This window comes from Desmodus rotundus, chromosome X, assembly GCF_022682495.2.
Source record: "Desmodus rotundus isolate HL8 chromosome X, HLdesRot8A.1, whole genome shotgun sequence".
NCBI classification, from domain to species: Eukaryota; Metazoa; Chordata; class Mammalia; order Chiroptera; family Phyllostomidae; genus Desmodus; species Desmodus rotundus.
In genome coordinates this window covers 41,967,502-41,986,549 of record NC_071400.1, presented here as the reverse complement: position 1 = coordinate 41,986,549, position 19,048 = coordinate 41,967,502, and the positions used below count along the sequence as shown (strand labels likewise).

The following is a 19,048-nucleotide window of genomic DNA, read 5'->3' as shown; positions in this document are numbered from 1 at the left end:
GCGCGGTTGGGCTCGAATTTTCAGACCGGACAATCTTATTCATTACTCACCAGCTTCTAGGAGAGTAGAGTCGCGCTCAGAGCCCAGTGCAGGATTCACTAACAACTTTTACAGACGCTTTAGCGTACTTAGGCTGCGGAGGGATCCGCGCTTTCCTCAGGCTCAACTCTCTTTTCCTCTGGGAAAGCGAGGAACTCTGCGCCATTCACAGGCTGCGGCACGCGGAGGGTTGGGCGGAGAAATATTCCCCAAACACTTAACTACCTCCAAAAGCTTAGGTGAATTCTTGCCCTTCTCACTTCCCACAAGACGGCTCTCACAGTCCAGCAAGCCCCTTCCTCCGATCAAACACTTGGTTTGAGTTGGGAGTAATCAGTTAAGCTGCAAGCCGGAGTCGCCGTTCCTCACACAAGCATGCCCACTACCAGCCCCACTCCTGTACACACTCGCCGCCCTATTTTATTCAAGCGCCGGGTCTGCGAGGGCGCCCCTCCTCAGTTCCCAGTAAGAGGTAGGGTGCACTGGCTCTGCCACGCTAGCACGAACACTTTGAATTTGAGGAAGGTAAGGTACTTCTATATAAGGCGTGCCAGTCCTCCACTCGCCGCCAGAGGCGTCCCGGCGCGTGCAGAGCACCTCGGGTTTCCACTGGTCCCAGCTTCACCGGGCCCGGGGGTCTCTATGAGCACTAGAGCAGACTCTGCAGAAGCGCGAGACTTCATCGACAACAGTCAGGACATGAAGGCTTATTTAGGGAGCAGCTACTGTGACACCGGCTAAGGCAACCTGGGAGTGGGCGGGGAAGAACTGCGTGGTGAGTGCCCAGGGGGGACGAGGGTTCAGGCAAACTTCAGGGGAGGAATCTCCTTGGGCGGGGCGGGGCAGGAGGCTGGTTGCTGCCGATGCTGCGCAGCCGTAGCCGCTACTTTCGCCCAGCGGCTCCCTCGCCGCCTCCAGCCCACCACTGTGGGTGCCAACGCCTCGGTCGCTCTCTTCTGCTTCCATCCTTCCTCAGATGCGCCGCCTACCGTAACTTCGGCGGATGTAACCCGGGGAGGCCGGAAGGATACACGGTCCGAATCTGAGCTTGGAGCTGCTTTCGCGACCGAGGAGCCAGGCTCTGGGACCACGAAACCCGTAGGGGCGGAGGCGGCGATGGCGGCCTGGCGGAGCGTCCACAAGTCGCGAGGAGGAATAAGCGCCACTACCGCACGGTGTTTTATTTACCGCATGGCAGCTGCAGGAGCTGGAGACCTGTCTCCGTCGTGGTCACTACCCCAACCTGTTCGCGCGGTAAGTGGCTTGCGCGGAAGGCACCCAGTTCTCCAGGGGACTTGGGCTCATCCCGGGACGCCTTAGGGTCTTTCTCAGTATCCTTTACCTTCTCTCCTGAGCCAAAAGCCACTTAAGGGGCTCCAGGGTGCTGCGGTCCGCCCTAGCTATCTGGGGTCGGTGCGATGCCCTACTGCGCTTGCGGGGTTGTGTAACAGGAGCGGGACTAGGGTGAAAGGAGTGAGACAGAGTCTAATGGATCCTGCTTTAAGAATTTGGTATTTTGTTTGTCGTGGTTTATTTGGAATATTGCATTTAAAATATTCTAAAATATTCATAACTCGGTTTTCTGCACCCTTTGAAATTTTTCACACCAGAGCACACGACTGCCTCAACCCAGCCCGTCTCGGCCCCGCCACTTGGAGCGCTGTTTCCAGGTAGCAGAGTTGTGAGTGTTTAAAAGCTGAGAGACTCTTTCCCTCTGCTTCGCTTGCCTTCCTCGGAGCCCCTGTGGTCCGGGGAAGCGTATGAACGGACAGTCCTTTTCTGGCCGGACAGGAATGTGGGGCCACGGAGAGGAGGTGTGAAGTTTAGGGGCGTCTTTCTGGTCCCACTGTATTCAGCCCTCACCCGCCGAAGAGCAAAAAAAGAATTTCCCTCGAACGCTCCGCCTTGGAGTTTCTTCTTGAGTGTTCGTCTCTCTTTTACAATAAACACATGCTCTGGTTCAAAACACTGCTCCAAAGGTGTTTTGGCGGGTTTTGTTTGTTTTTTGTTTTTCACGGAGGGGCCTCTCAAGAGAAGATTTCCAGGGTGATTTGCTGCTGTTCCACAAACAGAAAAATTGATTGAGTCACATTTAACTAACAGACACACTAACTAATACAGTCCCCTTTTCTATCCTATTTAACAGACAAGTTGTCCGTGGGAAAACTCTCCTTAATGGAAGCCTCTCAAGCTGTATCAGAGACAACTGCACTGGGAGGGGGCATAGAAATAATGTACATGATATATTTTCTTTTCTCCACAACTCCGAATACTGAACATTTGCAATTTTTCCCCATCAGAGAGCAGATTGCGGGATATCTGAATTTGACTGAAGCCAGAGTACAGGTCAGTAAATCTTAAAAGAACGGGGGCAGTTCTAAAACACGATTTTAGTTCTGTCCCGGACATGCTCAAGTTGGTGTGTTTCGTTGTCTTTTCCATTTTAGCAAATAAGTTCTAAACATTGGGCGCTTTGAGGACTAGAAAATGGGAAAAGTAAGCTCGAGCTTATGAAAATTGCCCACTACCAGAAGAAATATGATTCCCTAAAGGGAAACAAAAATAACACACACGCTTTTCACCACACACACACAGTTTACCTTCTAATGCTGGTATCTTTCAGGAAGGATGTTAGCCCTCCCTAAAGGAGTATTTCTGCCTCATGTATATGAGGCAGTTGCATGCTCTGATGTGGAATCACGTTGGGCTCAGCCCCACCTGGGAAGTGTTCGGATTAATACACTGAAGAGCTAGGTTATAAGAAAGTTCAACTGTACTAAATTATTTAAAATATTTAAAACCAGCCATAAACTCTTGACGAAATGAGTGCATTTATAAATATTTAGACATTGGCATGAGGGAGTAATTCACACACAGAATACAGTATGTGAGTAACTAATGTGTATGTTTAAACTGAGATAGGGGGTGCAGCTTAAAAGTCCAAGTGCCTTGTGTTTTGCAAACCAGTGTAGAGATGGGCAGCCTTAAATTTTAATTTTTTGGAAGACTTTAATGTTAGCCTGAAAACATTGCCAAAATACAGTAATTGTGGTGCTAACTGGGAAAGGTTTGCAAGCTTTAGAAAATTATCTTTAAAGATAGAACCAAACAAGAGAAAGAACTGTACTTGTATGTATACATGCACATATTTTTATTATGTATTATTGTATCATGTATATGTGTACAATTAGAGGACAACTCTAAATATTTTGTAAAAATGACGTTTATATTTATTTTTTAACATTTTTTATTTTATTTTTATTTTTTAATTTTTATTCAGCTACAGTTGTCTGCATTTTCTCACCATCCCTCCACCCCACCCCAGCCAGTCCCACCTCCCTCCCACACCTCTACCCTCCCCCTTGATTTTGTCCTTGTGTCCTTTATAGTAGCTCCTATAGACCCCTCTCCCCACTACCCTCTCCCCACTCCCCTCTGGCTATTGTTACATTGTTCTTAACTTCAATGTCTTTGGTTATATTTTGTTTGCTTTTTTCTTTTGTTGATGATGTTGTAGTTAAAGGTGAGATCATATGGTATTTGTCCCTCACCACCTGGCTTATTTCACTTAGCATAATGCTCTCCAGTTCCATCCATCCATGCCATTGCAAAGGGTAGGAGCTCCTTCTTTCTCTCTGCTGCGTAGAATTCCATTGTGTAAATGTACCACAGTTTTCGGATCCACTCATTTGCTGATGGGCACTTAGGTTGCTTCCAGTACTTGGCTATTGTAAATTGTGCTGCTATGAACATTGGGGTGCATAGGTTCTTTTGGATTGGTGTTTCAGGGTTCTTGGGGTATAATGCCAGCAGTGGAATTGCTGGGTCAAAGGGCAGTTCCATTTTTAGTTTTCTGAGGAAATTCCATACTGTTTTCCACAGTGGCCTCACCAGTCTGCATTCCCACCAACAGTGCACTAGGGATCCCTTTTCTCCGCATCCTCTCCAACATGTTTGTTGATTTGTTTATGTTGGCCACTCTGACTGGTGTGAGATGGTACCTCATTGTGGTTTTAATCTGCATCTCCCTGATGGCTAGTGATGCTGAGCATCTTTTCATATGTCTCTGGGCCCTCTGTATGTTCTCCTTGGAGAATTGTCTGTTCAAGTCCTTTGCCCATTTTTTAATTGGGTTGTTTGTCTTCCTGGAGTGGAGTCGTATGAGTTCTTTATATATTTTGGAGATCAGGCCTTTGTCTGAGGTAACATTGGCAAATGTGTTTTCCCATACTGTTGGTTCTCTTTTCATTTCAATGCTGTTTTCTTTAGCCATGCAGAAGCTTTTTATTTTGATGAGGTCCCATTTGTTTATTCTTTCCTTTATGTCCCTTGCTTTAGGGGACCTGTCTGTGAGGATGTTGCTGCGTGGAATGTCAGAGATCTTCCTGTCAGTGTTTTCCTCTAGGACTTTTATGGTGTTATGACTTATATTTAAGTCTTTTACCCACCTTGAATTTATTTTTGTGTGTGGTGTAAGTTGGTGATCGAGTTTCATTTTTTTGGATGTAGCTGTCCAGGTCTCCCAACACCATTTGTTGAAGAGGCTGTTTTGGCTCCATTTTATGCTCCTGCCTCCTTTGTCAAATATTAGTTGACCATAGAGACTTGGGTTTATTTCTGGGCTCTCTGTTCTGTTCCATTGGTCTATGTGCCTGTTTTTATGCCAGTACCAGGCTGTTTTGATTACAGTGGCCTTGTAATACAGTATGATATCAGGTATTGTGATCCCTCCTGCTTTTGTTGTTTATATTTAAAAGTATTCAATTTAATAATTTACTTTTATTTAAATTTGGTACAAGGAACATTATAGTGAAATGGAAAGAATTGTTGAATTTTAAATAAATGTGTCTTTACCACAAGACATATAATACAATATTCCTTTAAGAAGAGAAGAAGGAAAGGGGGACAGAGGGAAGAAAGAAGAGAGAGAGAAAGAGAGAAAGACAATTCAGTGGTTGGAGATTTTAAAAAGCTACATGCTATAGCTTTTAGCTAGTATAATTAATTCTTGCTAAGAAAGGTGAGAATATTAACATTTATGTATTTTTCCTCTTGCTTCTTTTGTTAGCTGATCTTTAAAAATTACACTATGATTATTTTTAATTTTCCAGGTTTATAACACTCACATTTAGTTATAGAAATAAATTTCCAATAATTCTTTTTTTGGTTCTTGTCATTTTTTGCTTTCTATTTTATTTTGTGTTAGTTTCACGGGTACAGCTTAGTGGTTCGACAGTCATATACTTTACATAGTGTTCCCCTCAATATTTCTAGTACCCCAGCTGGCACCGTACATAGTTATCGCAATGTTATTGACTATATTTCCCATGCTTTACTTACTTCCCCATGACTATTCTATAACTACCAATTTGTGCTTCTTAGTCCCTTCACCTTTTTCACCAAGTCCCCCAAACCCCCTCCCCTCTGGCAACCCCCAGTTTGCTCTCAGGGTCTATGTGTCTATTTCACTTTTGTTTGTTCATTTATTTTGTTGAGAAAGAACAACTATGAATAAAGTTCCACTGAAACTAAGAAGGGATGAAGTTAGAGAAAAATTGTATACATTCAAATATATGCATTGCAGATGTCACACAAATTCAACTTTATGAAAATACCAAATGCAGAAGTAAAAATACTCTTGAGGAATTTTTAACATCTAAGACTTTTTTTCCCCTTTTTGGTGGTATTATTTTGAGAAGGTGGGTTTTCTGGAATTTGATTGGTTGTAAGGGTGCTCTCACTTCTGTCCAGATTCTTACCTGTGTTAATTTAAAATATTTTCCCCTTACTCAGGCAGTAATTAGTAATTTGTAGATCGTGGGATCAAAAAGTGACTATTTGAGGTCAGAGAAACCCATAGTTACATCCAAAAAGTATCTGCCCCATACATACATACATGTGTGTGGATATATATGTATATGTGTATGGACGTGTGTGTGTGTCTACACACACACATTCAGATGGCTTAGTAGCTTGTCCCAGAGCGCATGCATGAGTGCAGTGATGGAAACACGCTGCACATCTGTCCGTGCTGTGCAGAAAAGCAGCCCAGCAAATCAGGCCACTGAGTGCTGGCATCCTAGTACCACAGGCTGGACTAACAGTCAGGCCCTCAGGTAGGGAAGATGAGTCTCAGGCAGGCGAAGTGAACTCAGGAAAAGAAAAACAAGGTTTTCTGAGTAGCTTTTCTCTTTATATGGTCCTCTCAATGGATTTCTGAAGAGAAAATGACCCAGAAAACACAAATAAGGAAAAAAAGCTATGTTCTCATATATTTCCAAATTCTACAACATGAATTTCCCAAGGAATCTTAATAGATGCTTCCCTGCCCCTCTTTTGCAAATAAAGTAGGCCCATTTTATGACACCAATATTGGGAATATGGACCTAAATATTGGCCCATATCAAAATCTGCCAGATGTAGTCTTTGGTTATGTTTAGGGAGGTTTGACAGCAGGTACATTTGAATCATTCCAAAGTGAGCATTAATACACTGGCCTTCTTCAGCCTATATATTTGTTACAGAGCAGGGCAGGGGGTGGTTCATGATAAATTATTACAGAAAGGATTCCCCGTTTCTGTCTCTGGAGGTTCCTTCCCCCACGCCCACCTGCTAGGTTCGAAATGCCCGCCGCCAGAGGAAAGACGTCTCTCAATGCCAGAGACTGGTGAAAAGGAAAGGAATTGTTTATTTAAAAGTTACACAAACTTAAGAGTAATGACCTAATGTCTTCAATAAGATACTAAAGTCCTTTAGAATACCCACAGATGCACAGTCCTTCCCTCTCCCTGTGCCCAGTCCGGGGTACCGTATCTCAGGAAAAGAAGTAGAAGTCCGTGATTCAGGCTCCTGGCACCATCAGCTGGGTGGCTGCTGCAACCTCCAGTTAATCCAAAGCCATGTGGCACCTTCTCATGGCCCACCAGCAAGAGTCCTCTCTCCCCTTTCTTCCTGGCAAAGTCTCTCCTGCTGCCTAAGCTGCGTGGCAAAAGAAGCACTCCAAAACCTCGTGGTCCTCTCTACTCTCCTTCAGAACCACGTGGTACTCTCCTCTTTTACTTCAGAACCACATGGACCTTTATCTATCTACTTGCTTCAGAACCTGGTGGTACTTTCCTCTTTTACTTCGGAGCTGCATGGTCTACTCCTTCCTTCAGAGCCGCGTGGTCTCCTCTACTCTATGGCTGCCGGGCCTAGGCTTAAATCCCAGCTCCCATCTTCCTTTGCAGCCCCATTTCTGACTCCTCCTACAGTCAGTTACACCTGCCAGCATCCTTGTATTCTTCCAGCTTTACGGGGCTGCCATAGTAAGTCTGGGCAGGTGTGGCCCCATGGCATGGAGCCAATCATCTCCACGCTCTCACGCAGGCCCTGTAACCAGGGGGAGTTGCTTCCCAGTCCCATCTTGGGTGGAATTTGGTCCCATCCCCCTGGCTCAAAGCATGGCCACAGCTACTTAACACATCCATGAAACCAGTTAAAGGGTATAGATATGTTAAATGACTGTGCCAGGGGTTAGCTGCAAAGCTCTTGCTACCCAAAACAGCTCTGAATGGCCCTGTTCCATGTGTCCCATCCCCCCTGGCTCAGGCCTGTGGGGGTGAGGACATCCTACACACATTTTTCTAATATTGCCGGGACACCCCGAGTCCTGGGCCCCATCACAAATCCCTTCTTGGGGCCCTCCTCTTGGCTGCACCCTGCTTCATATTCACGTAACAGAAGGACCCCGAATCCTAAGATGCAAGATAGAAAAGGTGGCTTTAGGTGGAGTGAAGAAGTCCTTTTTCTCACTTAAATTTTGCAGCTTGGGAATTTCCAAAAGGATTAAATGTGAACCGTGCCCCGCCCACCCCTTCCCCCCCACCACCGGTCAACTAGTATGCTAAGAGAATGGTAAAGTCTAGTCTAGTAATGTCAAGTCTAATTGACAGCTTTTTGTCTGTTTGTTTAATAGTTGGCTAGCACTTAGGGAAGAGCCTCTTGTGACCCCTAATCCCACGTTGGTGTTGAATGTCTTCCTAAAATGCATGATTAGACCTTTGTGATTCTGATGGGAGTGGGGTGTCCTGGTTAAAGAATGGAACCGGCAGGGCCTGGGGCACCCCACCACTCTGGGTAACAGCAGCTCCTGTTTTAGGATCCAGGATCCTAAAACTATAGCTAGAGCCAAATGAGCTGACCTTGGCCTGAGCCTAGAAGGGTTTGGAGGGTAGGGCAGATTGTAGTATACAAAACTGACGGTGGTGACAATGGGGTGCCCAATCTCTTATTTGGGGGAGAGGATTTTTGAGTTTAGTGAATTTGGATTCGGTGAGGCTAAACTTTTCCTTAACACTATGGCTAAAATATCGAGGCAGTGTCCAGGGCTTCAGCAATTCTCAAGTCCCAGTAAGACAAGCCACAAAGTCCCTAGGATCCCACGATCAAACCTCCTTTACATACCACCTATTTAATTCTTACGAGGTTTCAAAGAAAGAATGATCCCTTAAACATCATTGAAGGAAAACTGTCTAAAAGTGCAATGTGCTCTTAGGGATTAGTTACTTCACGCTGAAGATGGGCTTTTTGAATAGGGGGTTGTTCCCCTCAGTATGCCTTTAATCAAGTCCACCTCTATAACCATGCAGAGCTTCACGCCCCCACGCCCCACCCCCCTCAACCAGGGTGACAGTATCTCTGGTGAGAAGGGGGTGGAGGCAGCTGGACAGCTGATGGTCTGTTTCTTTACCCTATTACCAGAGTATTAACAACAGGATTCTGGTGCATTTCACCATCCAAGTTAGACCTGCATCCAAGACCTGGCAAAAACCATTAAGGAATACTGAAAATGGGAGAGGGGAGACGAAGCAATGTGCCAAGATTTGGGCCAGGCGTGGCTCACTAAGTGTTAGCTGGAGGAGAAGGTGTGCTGTATACTTTCCTAAGCTCTTTTAGCAATAAATAAATAGCTCCTCCTGCTGCAATGTGAAATCTCAGTGGCAGAGTGGCATATTGTGTGTTTTCTATTGTGGCATTAACTGTTCAATATACTAAACCAATCCCCTTTTTCCCCCTGATTCAAGGTTTGGTTTCAGAATCGAAGGGCCAAGTGGAGAAGAGGACAGAGAGAACTGATGTTGAGAAGTATGGCCCCTGTCACCGTGGTCCCCCATGCTGGGATAGCCTGTGATGGGCCCAGTGCAGCCATCCCTGTTCTAGAATCTGCATTGAGATGTGTTCCTCTGGTGCCACATCCAGTCACCCTACCTGGGCCACCCCCGCCACCCGGGCCACACATTGCTCTTGCTCCGGTAGGTGTGGCATGGGCCCCTGTCATCAATAGTCATTTTGCAGGTCCCACTTACTGAAGTATGGCCTTTGCAAAGTGTCTTTCTACCAGATATAAAATGTTCATAGCGCAACATCCAAAATAATTTGTTAAATGAATGTAAAAAATGAAAACTTCAGTGCCTGTTGTTATTGTAGGGCATGTTGCATTTTCAATACAGATTCAAGTTAACGATATATTGATTGTGAGTGCCAAGTGAGATAAGTATAGTATGCATGGGAATGGCTAAGGAAGTGCCACTCAAGCAGAATGTCAGAGGCCTCCTTTCATGTCATACATAGCCCTGAGTCACCATCAATATAGGTCATGCACATCACAGAGTTCTCCAAGTGCCCAGGGCAGGTTTACACTGACCGCACATTCTCCTTCCACACCTCCTCCCCCACCATCCTCATTCCCATCCTGCCCCACTGGGAGCACGTATTTGTGCAAGATGGGGGATGGTGAGTCTCCAGTGAGAAAACTATTTCCAGGCAGGGCCATGTTCCATTCACGCCAAGGATTCAACAGCAATGAACTCAAAATGGAAACTTCCTAAGAGGCTACTACTCATGGGGCTTTAAGGGAAAGTGGCAGCCAAACATCCACCCATACTCTCCAAATTCTGTTCACTGCCCTCAATGTTGTGGAGGTGGTAGGGGAATAGAAACCATTCTGCTTCAGAGACACAAGTGGGGGCTACATGAAGATCAGAAAAGGGCTCTTTATTTTCCTACCCTCAGGCCAACAGCATATTATTGTAGCATCCCCAGTTCAAAGGTGGATAGTCACACCTTCAAGTGCATTTGTCACCTTCAACACCTAAGAGACGGCCCCCTGAACAATGTTTCGGAATAAGCAGTCATCGAACAGCAGCAGACTTTTGCTTTGTTCATGTTGTCTTCATGTGAAACTGCCAGGAGAGAAAACAAGAAAAACAATAATGGGAGGAGGGGGAAGGAGGCCATGCCCATTATTTTTAAAAAGATTATCTTCAGTAGAACTTTGGCTTTTGATCAATCTGTAGCAATGTACAGTAATTTTATGAATATAGTCATGCTAGGAAATGACTGCAATGAGTTCAGGTAAGGGTGTCACAGTGATAGCAGAATTTTCTCTCCCGGGAGATGGGTTAGGGAGAGGGGAGGTAGCAAAGACAAGCTACACAGCAGCTATATGTTCCTAGTTTGAAATTCCTTTTCTCACTTCACACATATGGATGCCAAACGTTGGCAAAGCAGTTGTAGCTAATGTGTAACTTCTGCAGTGGGGACGTCATTGCTATCCCAGAGGCCCCAATCCCTATTGGGAGTGAGGAACATCCAGGAAGGCACCTGAGCATGCATTGCCATCCTCACCAGGTGATTTAAAAACCTGGACATTCTTATTTCTCATTGTTGACCCCTTTCCTTCTTGTTAGACATCAAGTTCCTCAGTGCTTTAAGTCTTCTCGTGTTGGGAACCACCCTGCCTGGTTTCAGAGGCTGTAACCCCTCATGGTTAAGGCCGAGTCAGAGTTGGGACCATAAGCCACTAAGGAGACAAAGCTTGTCTCCCTGGCAGGTGTACCACCTCTGCCCACTTCACCCTGCTTGGCCCTGAGCTTGGCCAGTTAGCCAATGACAGGTAAGAATCCTCAAGGGAGGATCAACCTAAGACAGGCTCTGGTCACGAAAGAGGCCCGCAGGGAAGGACTCAGGGGGGGCTGTGGAAAAAGGGGGTGATGGACCCTCGCCCCTTGGCTTTGAAATAGCCTGAGTCCTCATTCTGTTTGCAAGAAGTCTCCTAATCTCTTGGCTGCCTTACTTCCCTTGCCTGACTTAAGCCTGAAGCAATAACAGAGGGCAGTGCAGTCCTGTGCTGGGAGGGGCGGATTCCCTGGGGAATCAGGCCTAACAAAAATACATACATTCCTGGGAAACCTACTTAATTTGTACCCTCAGTTTAAGAGATAAGGGTCCAGACCTGAGATGAGTCTGGCGCCTAAAGTTTTATGGCCCTCTAACTAATTGGCTGTAACTCAGAATAAGCCCTCAGAGTTCTCTGTAAATCTTGTATTGTTTAACCCTTACTGGCTGACAATGATTGATGAGCTTTATCTGTATTCCTATGCGAATGAACCTAATAAAAGCCCCTGAAGAGAGAGGCTCGGGGCCCTTCTCCCCTTGAGAGAAGTGGCCACCTTTCCTCCCCAAGCTGATCATGTCTTGGTAGTCTTTTTCTTCTTCCGTGGTGGAACCGGGGGGCTGCGTTAAAGCCCCCCGACATTCTTGGAACTACAGAGTCTGTACAAATAAAAGCTCCAGGACCCCATCCAGCCTTGCCACCCTGAGATGCAAACTCAAACACTAGCTAGCACACAAATCCTGCAAGTTAAGCTCTCATAACCTGTTTGGCACACACAAACAGAACTTCTGTGTTTTTTGTTTGTTTGTTTGTTTGTTTTTAAACTCTGGCTGCCTGGAAGGACCAAAGAAGTGAATACTCTTTCCCATAAGCGGGCGGGGTCTTAATGAGACATACGTACTCTTTTTAAAATCATACCTATTTCTTCCAGATGCCAGATGATTTAAGAAGGGGTGGTAGGATGGGGGCGTAGGAAATATGCAAAACATTTCTGCATATAAGGCTCCCCTCAGCCTAAGTTTTAAAAGGGAGAGGTCTTTTAAAATAATGCCACAAAGAACATTCCTCTCTCTTTATTTTTTAAAAGATTTAGTTTATTTATTTTTAGAGGGGAAGGGAGGGAGAAAGGGAGAGAAACATCAATGTGTGGTTGCCTCTCACGTGCGCCCCCTACTGGGGACCTGGCCCACAACCCAGGCATGTGCCCTGGTTGGGAATCAAACTGGTGACCCCCTGCTTCACAGACCTGCACTCAATCCACTGAGCAACACCAGTGAGGGCAGAACATTCCTCTTAAAGTGCATTTCAAATATCCCTAAGGTGTGGATCAGGAATTAATTATTCTAATTTAAGGAAATTATTTTGATTTATTAAAAATTTTTAGAAACCGGCTATCAGCAAAAAAAAAAACAAACACTCTCAGGAGGAGTAGAGGGACTTCAGCATTTCTCAGTAATAATCTGGATGTGCTCTTTCTAAAGTTGTTTCTCACTAAAGAACACATGACAGGAAGCTTTCCCAATAGTAACTTACTTTCACAGTCAAATTAAGCAGCGAAGCTATGACGTCTTTGTGGGGGGAATAAAACTTGTTTGATTTAACCTGGATCTTATCTCAAACAAGTCTAATCAGCACTTTGGTGATCTAACCTAGATGTGCCTGAGAATCAAAATTGCAGCAATTATTTGGACTACAAATACTTAGGGGGAGGGAGGGGAAGGGTGGAAGGGACTAGAAATGATTCTTTAGCTGAGAGTACAAGGGCCTCCCTTGAAATAAGTGTGAAAAGTGACTTTTTAAACAAAGAGTTCGTGAGAATGTATAAAAATAGGGGAACAGAGTTCAATCTGAGTTGTTTTCAAAAGAAGAATCAGACATTTGCTTGAATTCTGATCATGGCGTGTTACACCTAAAGCTGGGCATACTCTGGAAATGGACATACTGTTTTCCCATCCAGTCATTTGGTGCTGGTGTGACTCTAGGAATTGCTGAAAACCTGAAAGTAAAACAATGGTGCAAAATAATAGAGTGCTTTCCTGAATTTCTTGATTGGTAAATCCAACTGGGTCTTGAATCCAGTTTGAATCCTGCAGCCCAGGGCCTCCTGTTGATGGAGGTGGGGAGGTAGTATAAAGTGGTGCCTATTTGGGGTTCTCCAATCTTGAATGGACAACTCTCTGGAGGCAAATGATAACATAACCCTCGTCACGTACCTTTCTTCCTAAGAATACTGCATGAGATTGTTTGTATTTGGGGACTCATTTGAGGTCTTCCTAATGCTCCTTAGTCAAGGCAGTAGCATGGCCCAAAGAGAATGAACCCTTGCCTCACTCCCTTTCTTAGCAGACACTTTCGTGTTTTCCTTCGAGGAACTTTCACACAAGATCACCTTTATTTGGCAAATGAGAAGAACATTTATGAGTCCTGCAGTAAAAGGATGGTGATGACAGGGAACCAGTCCCATCCTTTCATGCCACTCTTCCAAGCAAAGTGTCTTTCTTCTTCTGGGGGATACTCAGCTTAGAGGAAGACCCTGGTGTTCTCTCTGAACTGGAGAGGGCTTTTATGATCACCCAGCTCACACCCTTCATTTTACACTGGCCCACATCAGGGAGTGGCCTGCTGGAGGTAGTGTGCAGATTTCCTCTGGAGAAGGCCAGCCTCTCTGTGGCCATGCCCTCCCTTGGGCCCAGGATTTCCCAGCTAGGGGCAGCATACACCAGCCCAGGTTCAGCTCCTCAGTGCTTATCACCTCCATTTGCCCAGAAGGTTTTCCTCCAAAGGACTTCAAACCCAAGGCTCTTGCCCAACCTTGGCACTGGGCCATTTTACCTCTAGGAAGTGAGCTCTAGGCAACTTCACCTGAAGGCATGCAGTGTCCTAGTATCCACTGGTGACCGCTGAACAGCAGAGGCTTGAGAGAGTGATGCAGTTTGTACCCTCTTCACAAAAGGCCGAATGTGCCTCCACTACAGTAACCCTCATCTCCCCCAAACCCTTTGCAAAGCTGTGCCTGCCAACTGGCAGCACGACACATAAGCAGCAGCCAGCCCTGGGCTTGTGTTGAATTAACTTTTTTTGTAAAGTAGGCTAATAGTTTGGAAACTGTCATTATGCAACTAGTACTCATTTTGAAATGTGGTCACTTATGGTTTGCCTTGATCAATATCACACTCTCCACCTCACACGTCACTGAAACACTGTGGGACAGGGACCCAAGGTACAGTGTTTTAAATTTTAAAAAATTAATTTTCGAATGTACCCCAATGGTCTGTATGCCTCCCTATGTGAAGTGTACATTTGAAGGAGACTCTGGTTTCCCAACATTTACATGCAAATAGTTTTAGACTCTAGGGATACAAAAGACTCCTTCTGAAAACACACTCTGCTGTGCTTGACAAACAAGGGGGCACAAATGATTGAAGAGGCGGCACCATGGGCATGGGCAGCATAATTGATACACCTGGAGCCTTCTGACGCACAGCCCCCAGCAAAACTAGGGCCTCTATGAGAACCAGAGTTGGAACATGATTTTCTATGCTTGGTCCAAGAATCTTGCTTTAGGGAAAAAACAAAAGACAAGATAGAGACCAAGGAGCAGTCTCTAACTAGTTCCCTCTTGAACAAGGGAGACAAAGAGAGGAGCCAAAACATGTTTGGAAATCAGGAGTGGGAAAGGAAGACATGGCAACTCAGGGGAGAAAGAAATTTAAGTCCATGCTGGGGCCCGAACTGTTACTGGGTGAGCGGTGTGGGGAGTGAGGGGAGGGAGTAGTTACTGAGCTGGGTAGTGCGTGGGGGCTGACAACTGGGTGGTGTCTCTGGGAGGTACCCAGTGGGGACATAAGGAGGTGGCCCTGGATAGCTGAGCTTTACAAAAAAGAAGAAAGGAAAAACAGAAGTCAGGTGTATATGCCAATAAGTCCCTAACGTCTTCTTTTATAGTCCCCATCGCAAGGTAAGGTAATGGGGCTGCTCTTTCTTTTCCTCTCATAGCTACTTTAACTCAACTGATCATGTTAAGGGGTCTCAGCAGGATTGAAATATTCATGAGGAAAGAGGAAAAGTCAGGGGGGGCGGTGGGGAGGTCCTACTATACGATTGTCCCTGGCACAGGTCTCCAGCCCCAGCCCCTGAAAACACCACCCAGCGTGGTTCTGTTTCTTCATTCTAACTAGAAGGAGTTTCTAAGGATGTCCAATGAATTCCCTGAGCCCACCACAATGTCAAAACCTCAACTCCGATGGGGAGTCATGCAGAGAAATATTGCAGGGTGCTAAATTGGTTCTTCGGCTGTTCATTTAACACAGAGGCTTAAATTTCAGGCATCTCCATGGGCAAACCTGGTTTTTCATTAGATGAACATACTCTATAGCCTCTCAGCTCTCCTTGTCACTTTGTTTAAGGGAATGGTCAATCCATTCATTTGAAACAGTAAGTCAGGAGTCCGGTTACCAGCTGTGATCCTAGTAAACATGTGAAACGTGAAGAGATGAGGCAGCCATCTCCACAAGTTATGAGGCTTCTATTCAAGCGTGACAAGCAAAGCCAAGGCCAGAAATCAAGGTCCATTCACCTCACCCTACTCCTTATCATTTCCTCCTTTGGGAAGCATGAGAAGGCCTCCGTCCATGGGCATAATTAAGATGGTATTTTTTTAAAGAAATTTGTTTATGGAGGGCACGAGGATGCAAGCACTATAAAAATCAAAATCTTTCCTGGCTTTAATTGACTTTTCTCTCTCTTGTCAAATGGGGGTGCAATTTTGTACATTTTCTAAGGGTCCCAATCTGCTCATGAAATTTTTATACAGGTGACAAGCTATGGGGCAGAGATTCCTTAAACACCCTTTGAGAGAACTCTTATCAGGGCAGGAGTAACAGCTCGGTGCCGCCTACTTCTTTCCCTTCTGCTCCATGTGTACTACAGAGTAGGCCTTGCATGTGATGGTGAGCCCAACAATCGGCAAAAAGACGCTCTGGAAGCCCACTCTGCCGTCTTGGCACTGATCTAGGTCCTTCATTATTTTGTCCACTGCAAAAGGGTCTTTTTGACTTTCCAAAAGTTCAGGAAACTTTTCCATGAGTACTCTCAGGTCCTCCTTTGTTAAGTATCCTTTATCCCCAGCAAACTTGTGAAATGTGAACATTATGGTTTCCATGGGTGTTCCATTTGAGATGGCATCTTGGTAAGGTCTTGGCTGGGGATGGGGCAGGATCACTGGACTGCAGAGCACCCCCAGCTGGGTGCCTTAGTAGCAGGAGGTGGGAGGGGGAGTCAAATGGTATTTTACTTATTTATTTTCTTTTATTACTATGTATTTTATGCTGAACTTACTCCCGGGCCATAAGCTTTTGTTTCTTCAGTTTCTTCTGGGATGTCTTTTTCTTCTGTGCAACTTCCTCTTCTGGTTTAGGAACAATCTGCTGTTTTTCAGTGAGGATCATCTCAGTGTGGCAGGGAGGGCTCAGGTGTGGGCTAATCTGCCCATGAGCTCTGTTAGTTCTACGCCTCATCTTGGGAGCTTTGTTCACCTGGATGTGCTCAATGACCAGAGAATCTACACCTAAACCCTTAACTTCGGCATTACTCTCTGCATTTTTAAGCACGTGCAGCAAAAAATCAGCACTCTTTTTGGGCCACCAACCCTGTGTCCAGCCCCACTGTTTGGCCTGGGCACACCTACCAACTCCACCATTGTATCAACAGAATGGGACACACTGCTTCTTTAAAGTGACATCTTGCAGATACTTGGTGGCTTTTCGAATATGCATACCTTTGATGGCCTGGGCACTTTCACAAGTGTTCTTAAAGTGAACATGAAGATTTGAACCGCTTGATTTGCAGGATTTTTGGGGGTTTTCTGGGTCAAGTGAATAGCGAACCATCTTCAGGGGTCACCTCTGGTCGCTTTCGGGAAGAGGAAGAGTGGATCAAATGGTATTTTAAATAACTCCATTAATAGCCCACCCCCACACACACACACAATATTCAGGGACATCTGCACAAGTGTATTTTGATCTCCCACATAACTGATAAGCCTTATAATAGTATACATCAATATCTCAAATAAAAAGTCACATTTGCAGGGAACTTCTGTTTATCAGGATTATGTATTTGCTTCAGGAAAGAAAGCAAATTGCCAGGAAAGCCTTTTCCCCCTTTCCTTTTTAAAAGTCCTTTAGATTTTAACTTTTTCCTGTCGTTTTCCTTGTGTTGTGCTTTGTATAACAATTTAGAGGAAGTCCCAGGGGTCAGCACACATTCAGTCTAATCGCCTACATCTTTTCCAGCTACTGCTGTAGCAATAATTTGATCTCCGGAATGATGAGTATGAGACACTACAGACTCACAGTGGACCCCCAGAACATGCTATGCTCATTCCTGACCCTACATCTTTGCATATGCTGTTCCTGTGCCTCTTGTTCATCTAGCTGAATCATTCAGGGCTTTCTTTCTTCTAACTTGCCTCTTCCTCCTCCTCTCACCACTCGACCCTTCCTCAATCCTGCCTACCAAGCTGTTGTGTCCCCCACCCTGCCCCCAAATCCCTACAGGCCTGAGGTATGGGCCACTCATTTGACAACAACCTTCATAACTTACAGCATCTCTCTGAAACTCTATTTCCTTGATGTAATTCTTATACCCCTTACAGGCACAGAAAGCACCTGCAATTTCCAATTGTCTCCCGTTTCCTTGTTCCCCCGTTGCACCCTGCACCAAGATGTTGCTTTACATTGAACAATAAATAATGGTGATAATGGTAACAGCTAAAATTTTCTGATATACCAAATACTGTGCTGAGCAATATGCAGGAATTACAATTATTGATATTTTGCAGATGAGGAAACTAAGACACAAAGAGGTTAAATAACCTGCCCAAAATGACACAGCTGATAAAATGGCTGTGTTGGAATTCAAACCAAAGTCTTTGTCATCTCGCTCTACACACAATCATTGCATCAAACATTGAATTCAGTTTGCTGGACTCTTTGAGAGGAAAATGTACTAATGAATATTTTCACAAGTATTTCAACAGAAAAGGTGGAAATACACAAAACACGAGTTTCTTGTTAAATCTCAATTTATCAGAAAGTTCCAGTAAGAAGAATAACCACATTTGTTGGTCACTTTGATGTGTTAAGGATTTACTTTAATATATCATCATGCAATATTTCTGGATAGAAATTAAGCAGATAAAATCATTAGGTATCAACCTGGGATTTTTTTTTTCGTTTGTTCTTGTACCTCAATTATGGATCCCCTTTTCTCTGTTCTAAGGTGTTCTTTTTAAAAGAGAAAGTGATCTCCCTTTCTCTGGGTGAATGATAAGCAGTCTACGAACACACAATATCATTGAAATCTGGAAGTGTCATACTACAAAAAGCAAGGCAAGATCAGGGCATGAATGTGGCCAACTGTCCTCCTTTGAATCCAGTGTTTTCAAGTTGTGCCTCTTTTAGTGTTCGTTTATTTTTTCAGTTTATTGGTGTAGTTTATCTGACAATAACTGTAAAGTAGTTCATGGATTGTATATACAGTCAAATGGTTTTCAATAAGAGTGCCAAGACCATGCAATGGGGAAAGGACAGTCTCTTCAAGAAATGGTGCTACGAAAGCTATATATCCACATGCAAAACAACGAAGGTAGACCCTAACCTTACAACTGTTGACTCCAATAAGGAATATACCTGCTAGAAGGACTCCTTGCAGTTAGTTGTACTCAAAACTCAAGAGTCTAGCGGATATTTCTGGCAGAGGCCTCTCATGCACTGTGTTATTTTGGGGGAAATAAGTTTGCAAATTGTTCACCTGAATAAAGTCTCTCCTTTCTCCGAATCCTAGACCAAGGACTCCTGTTGACATTAGATTAGTGGCAGCGAACTTTCATTGACATATACTATATACAAAAGTTACCTCAAATGGAGAGTGTCTATTTAGGTCTTCTATCCACCTTTAAATTTTTTTAATACTCACTTGAGGACATTTTCTTCATTGCTTTCAGAAAGAGAGGAAGGGAGAGAGAGAAACATCGATGCCAGAGAGAACCATCAATTGGCTGCCTCTCAGACG

The 19,048-nt window shown here is 44.7% G+C and overlaps 1 protein-coding gene and 2 pseudogenes across 1 annotated transcript; 1 reads left to right on the top strand and 2 right to left on the bottom strand.

Annotated features, from left to right (window-relative positions):
• Positions 1-414: 414 nt before the first annotated feature.
• On the top strand, positions 415-11,874 carry ESX1 (ESX homeobox 1). Its single transcript, XM_045188488.3, has 5 exons — positions 415-511; positions 782-1,293; positions 1,650-1,720; positions 2,340-2,385; positions 9,105-11,874. Exons 1-5 carry the CDS (start codon positions 415-417, stop codon positions 9,387-9,389), a joined length of 1,011 nt encoding a protein of 336 aa, XP_045044423.2. The 3' UTR covers positions 9,390-11,874.
• A 3,995-nt stretch (positions 11,875-15,869) lies between these two features.
• Positions 15,870-16,159, bottom strand: LOC112296819 (protein S100-A10 pseudogene; annotated as a pseudogene).
• A 149-nt stretch (positions 16,160-16,308) lies between these two features.
• Positions 16,309-16,898, bottom strand: LOC112296881 (large ribosomal subunit protein uL22-like; annotated as a pseudogene).
• Between the last annotated feature and the right edge of the window lie 2,150 nt (positions 16,899-19,048).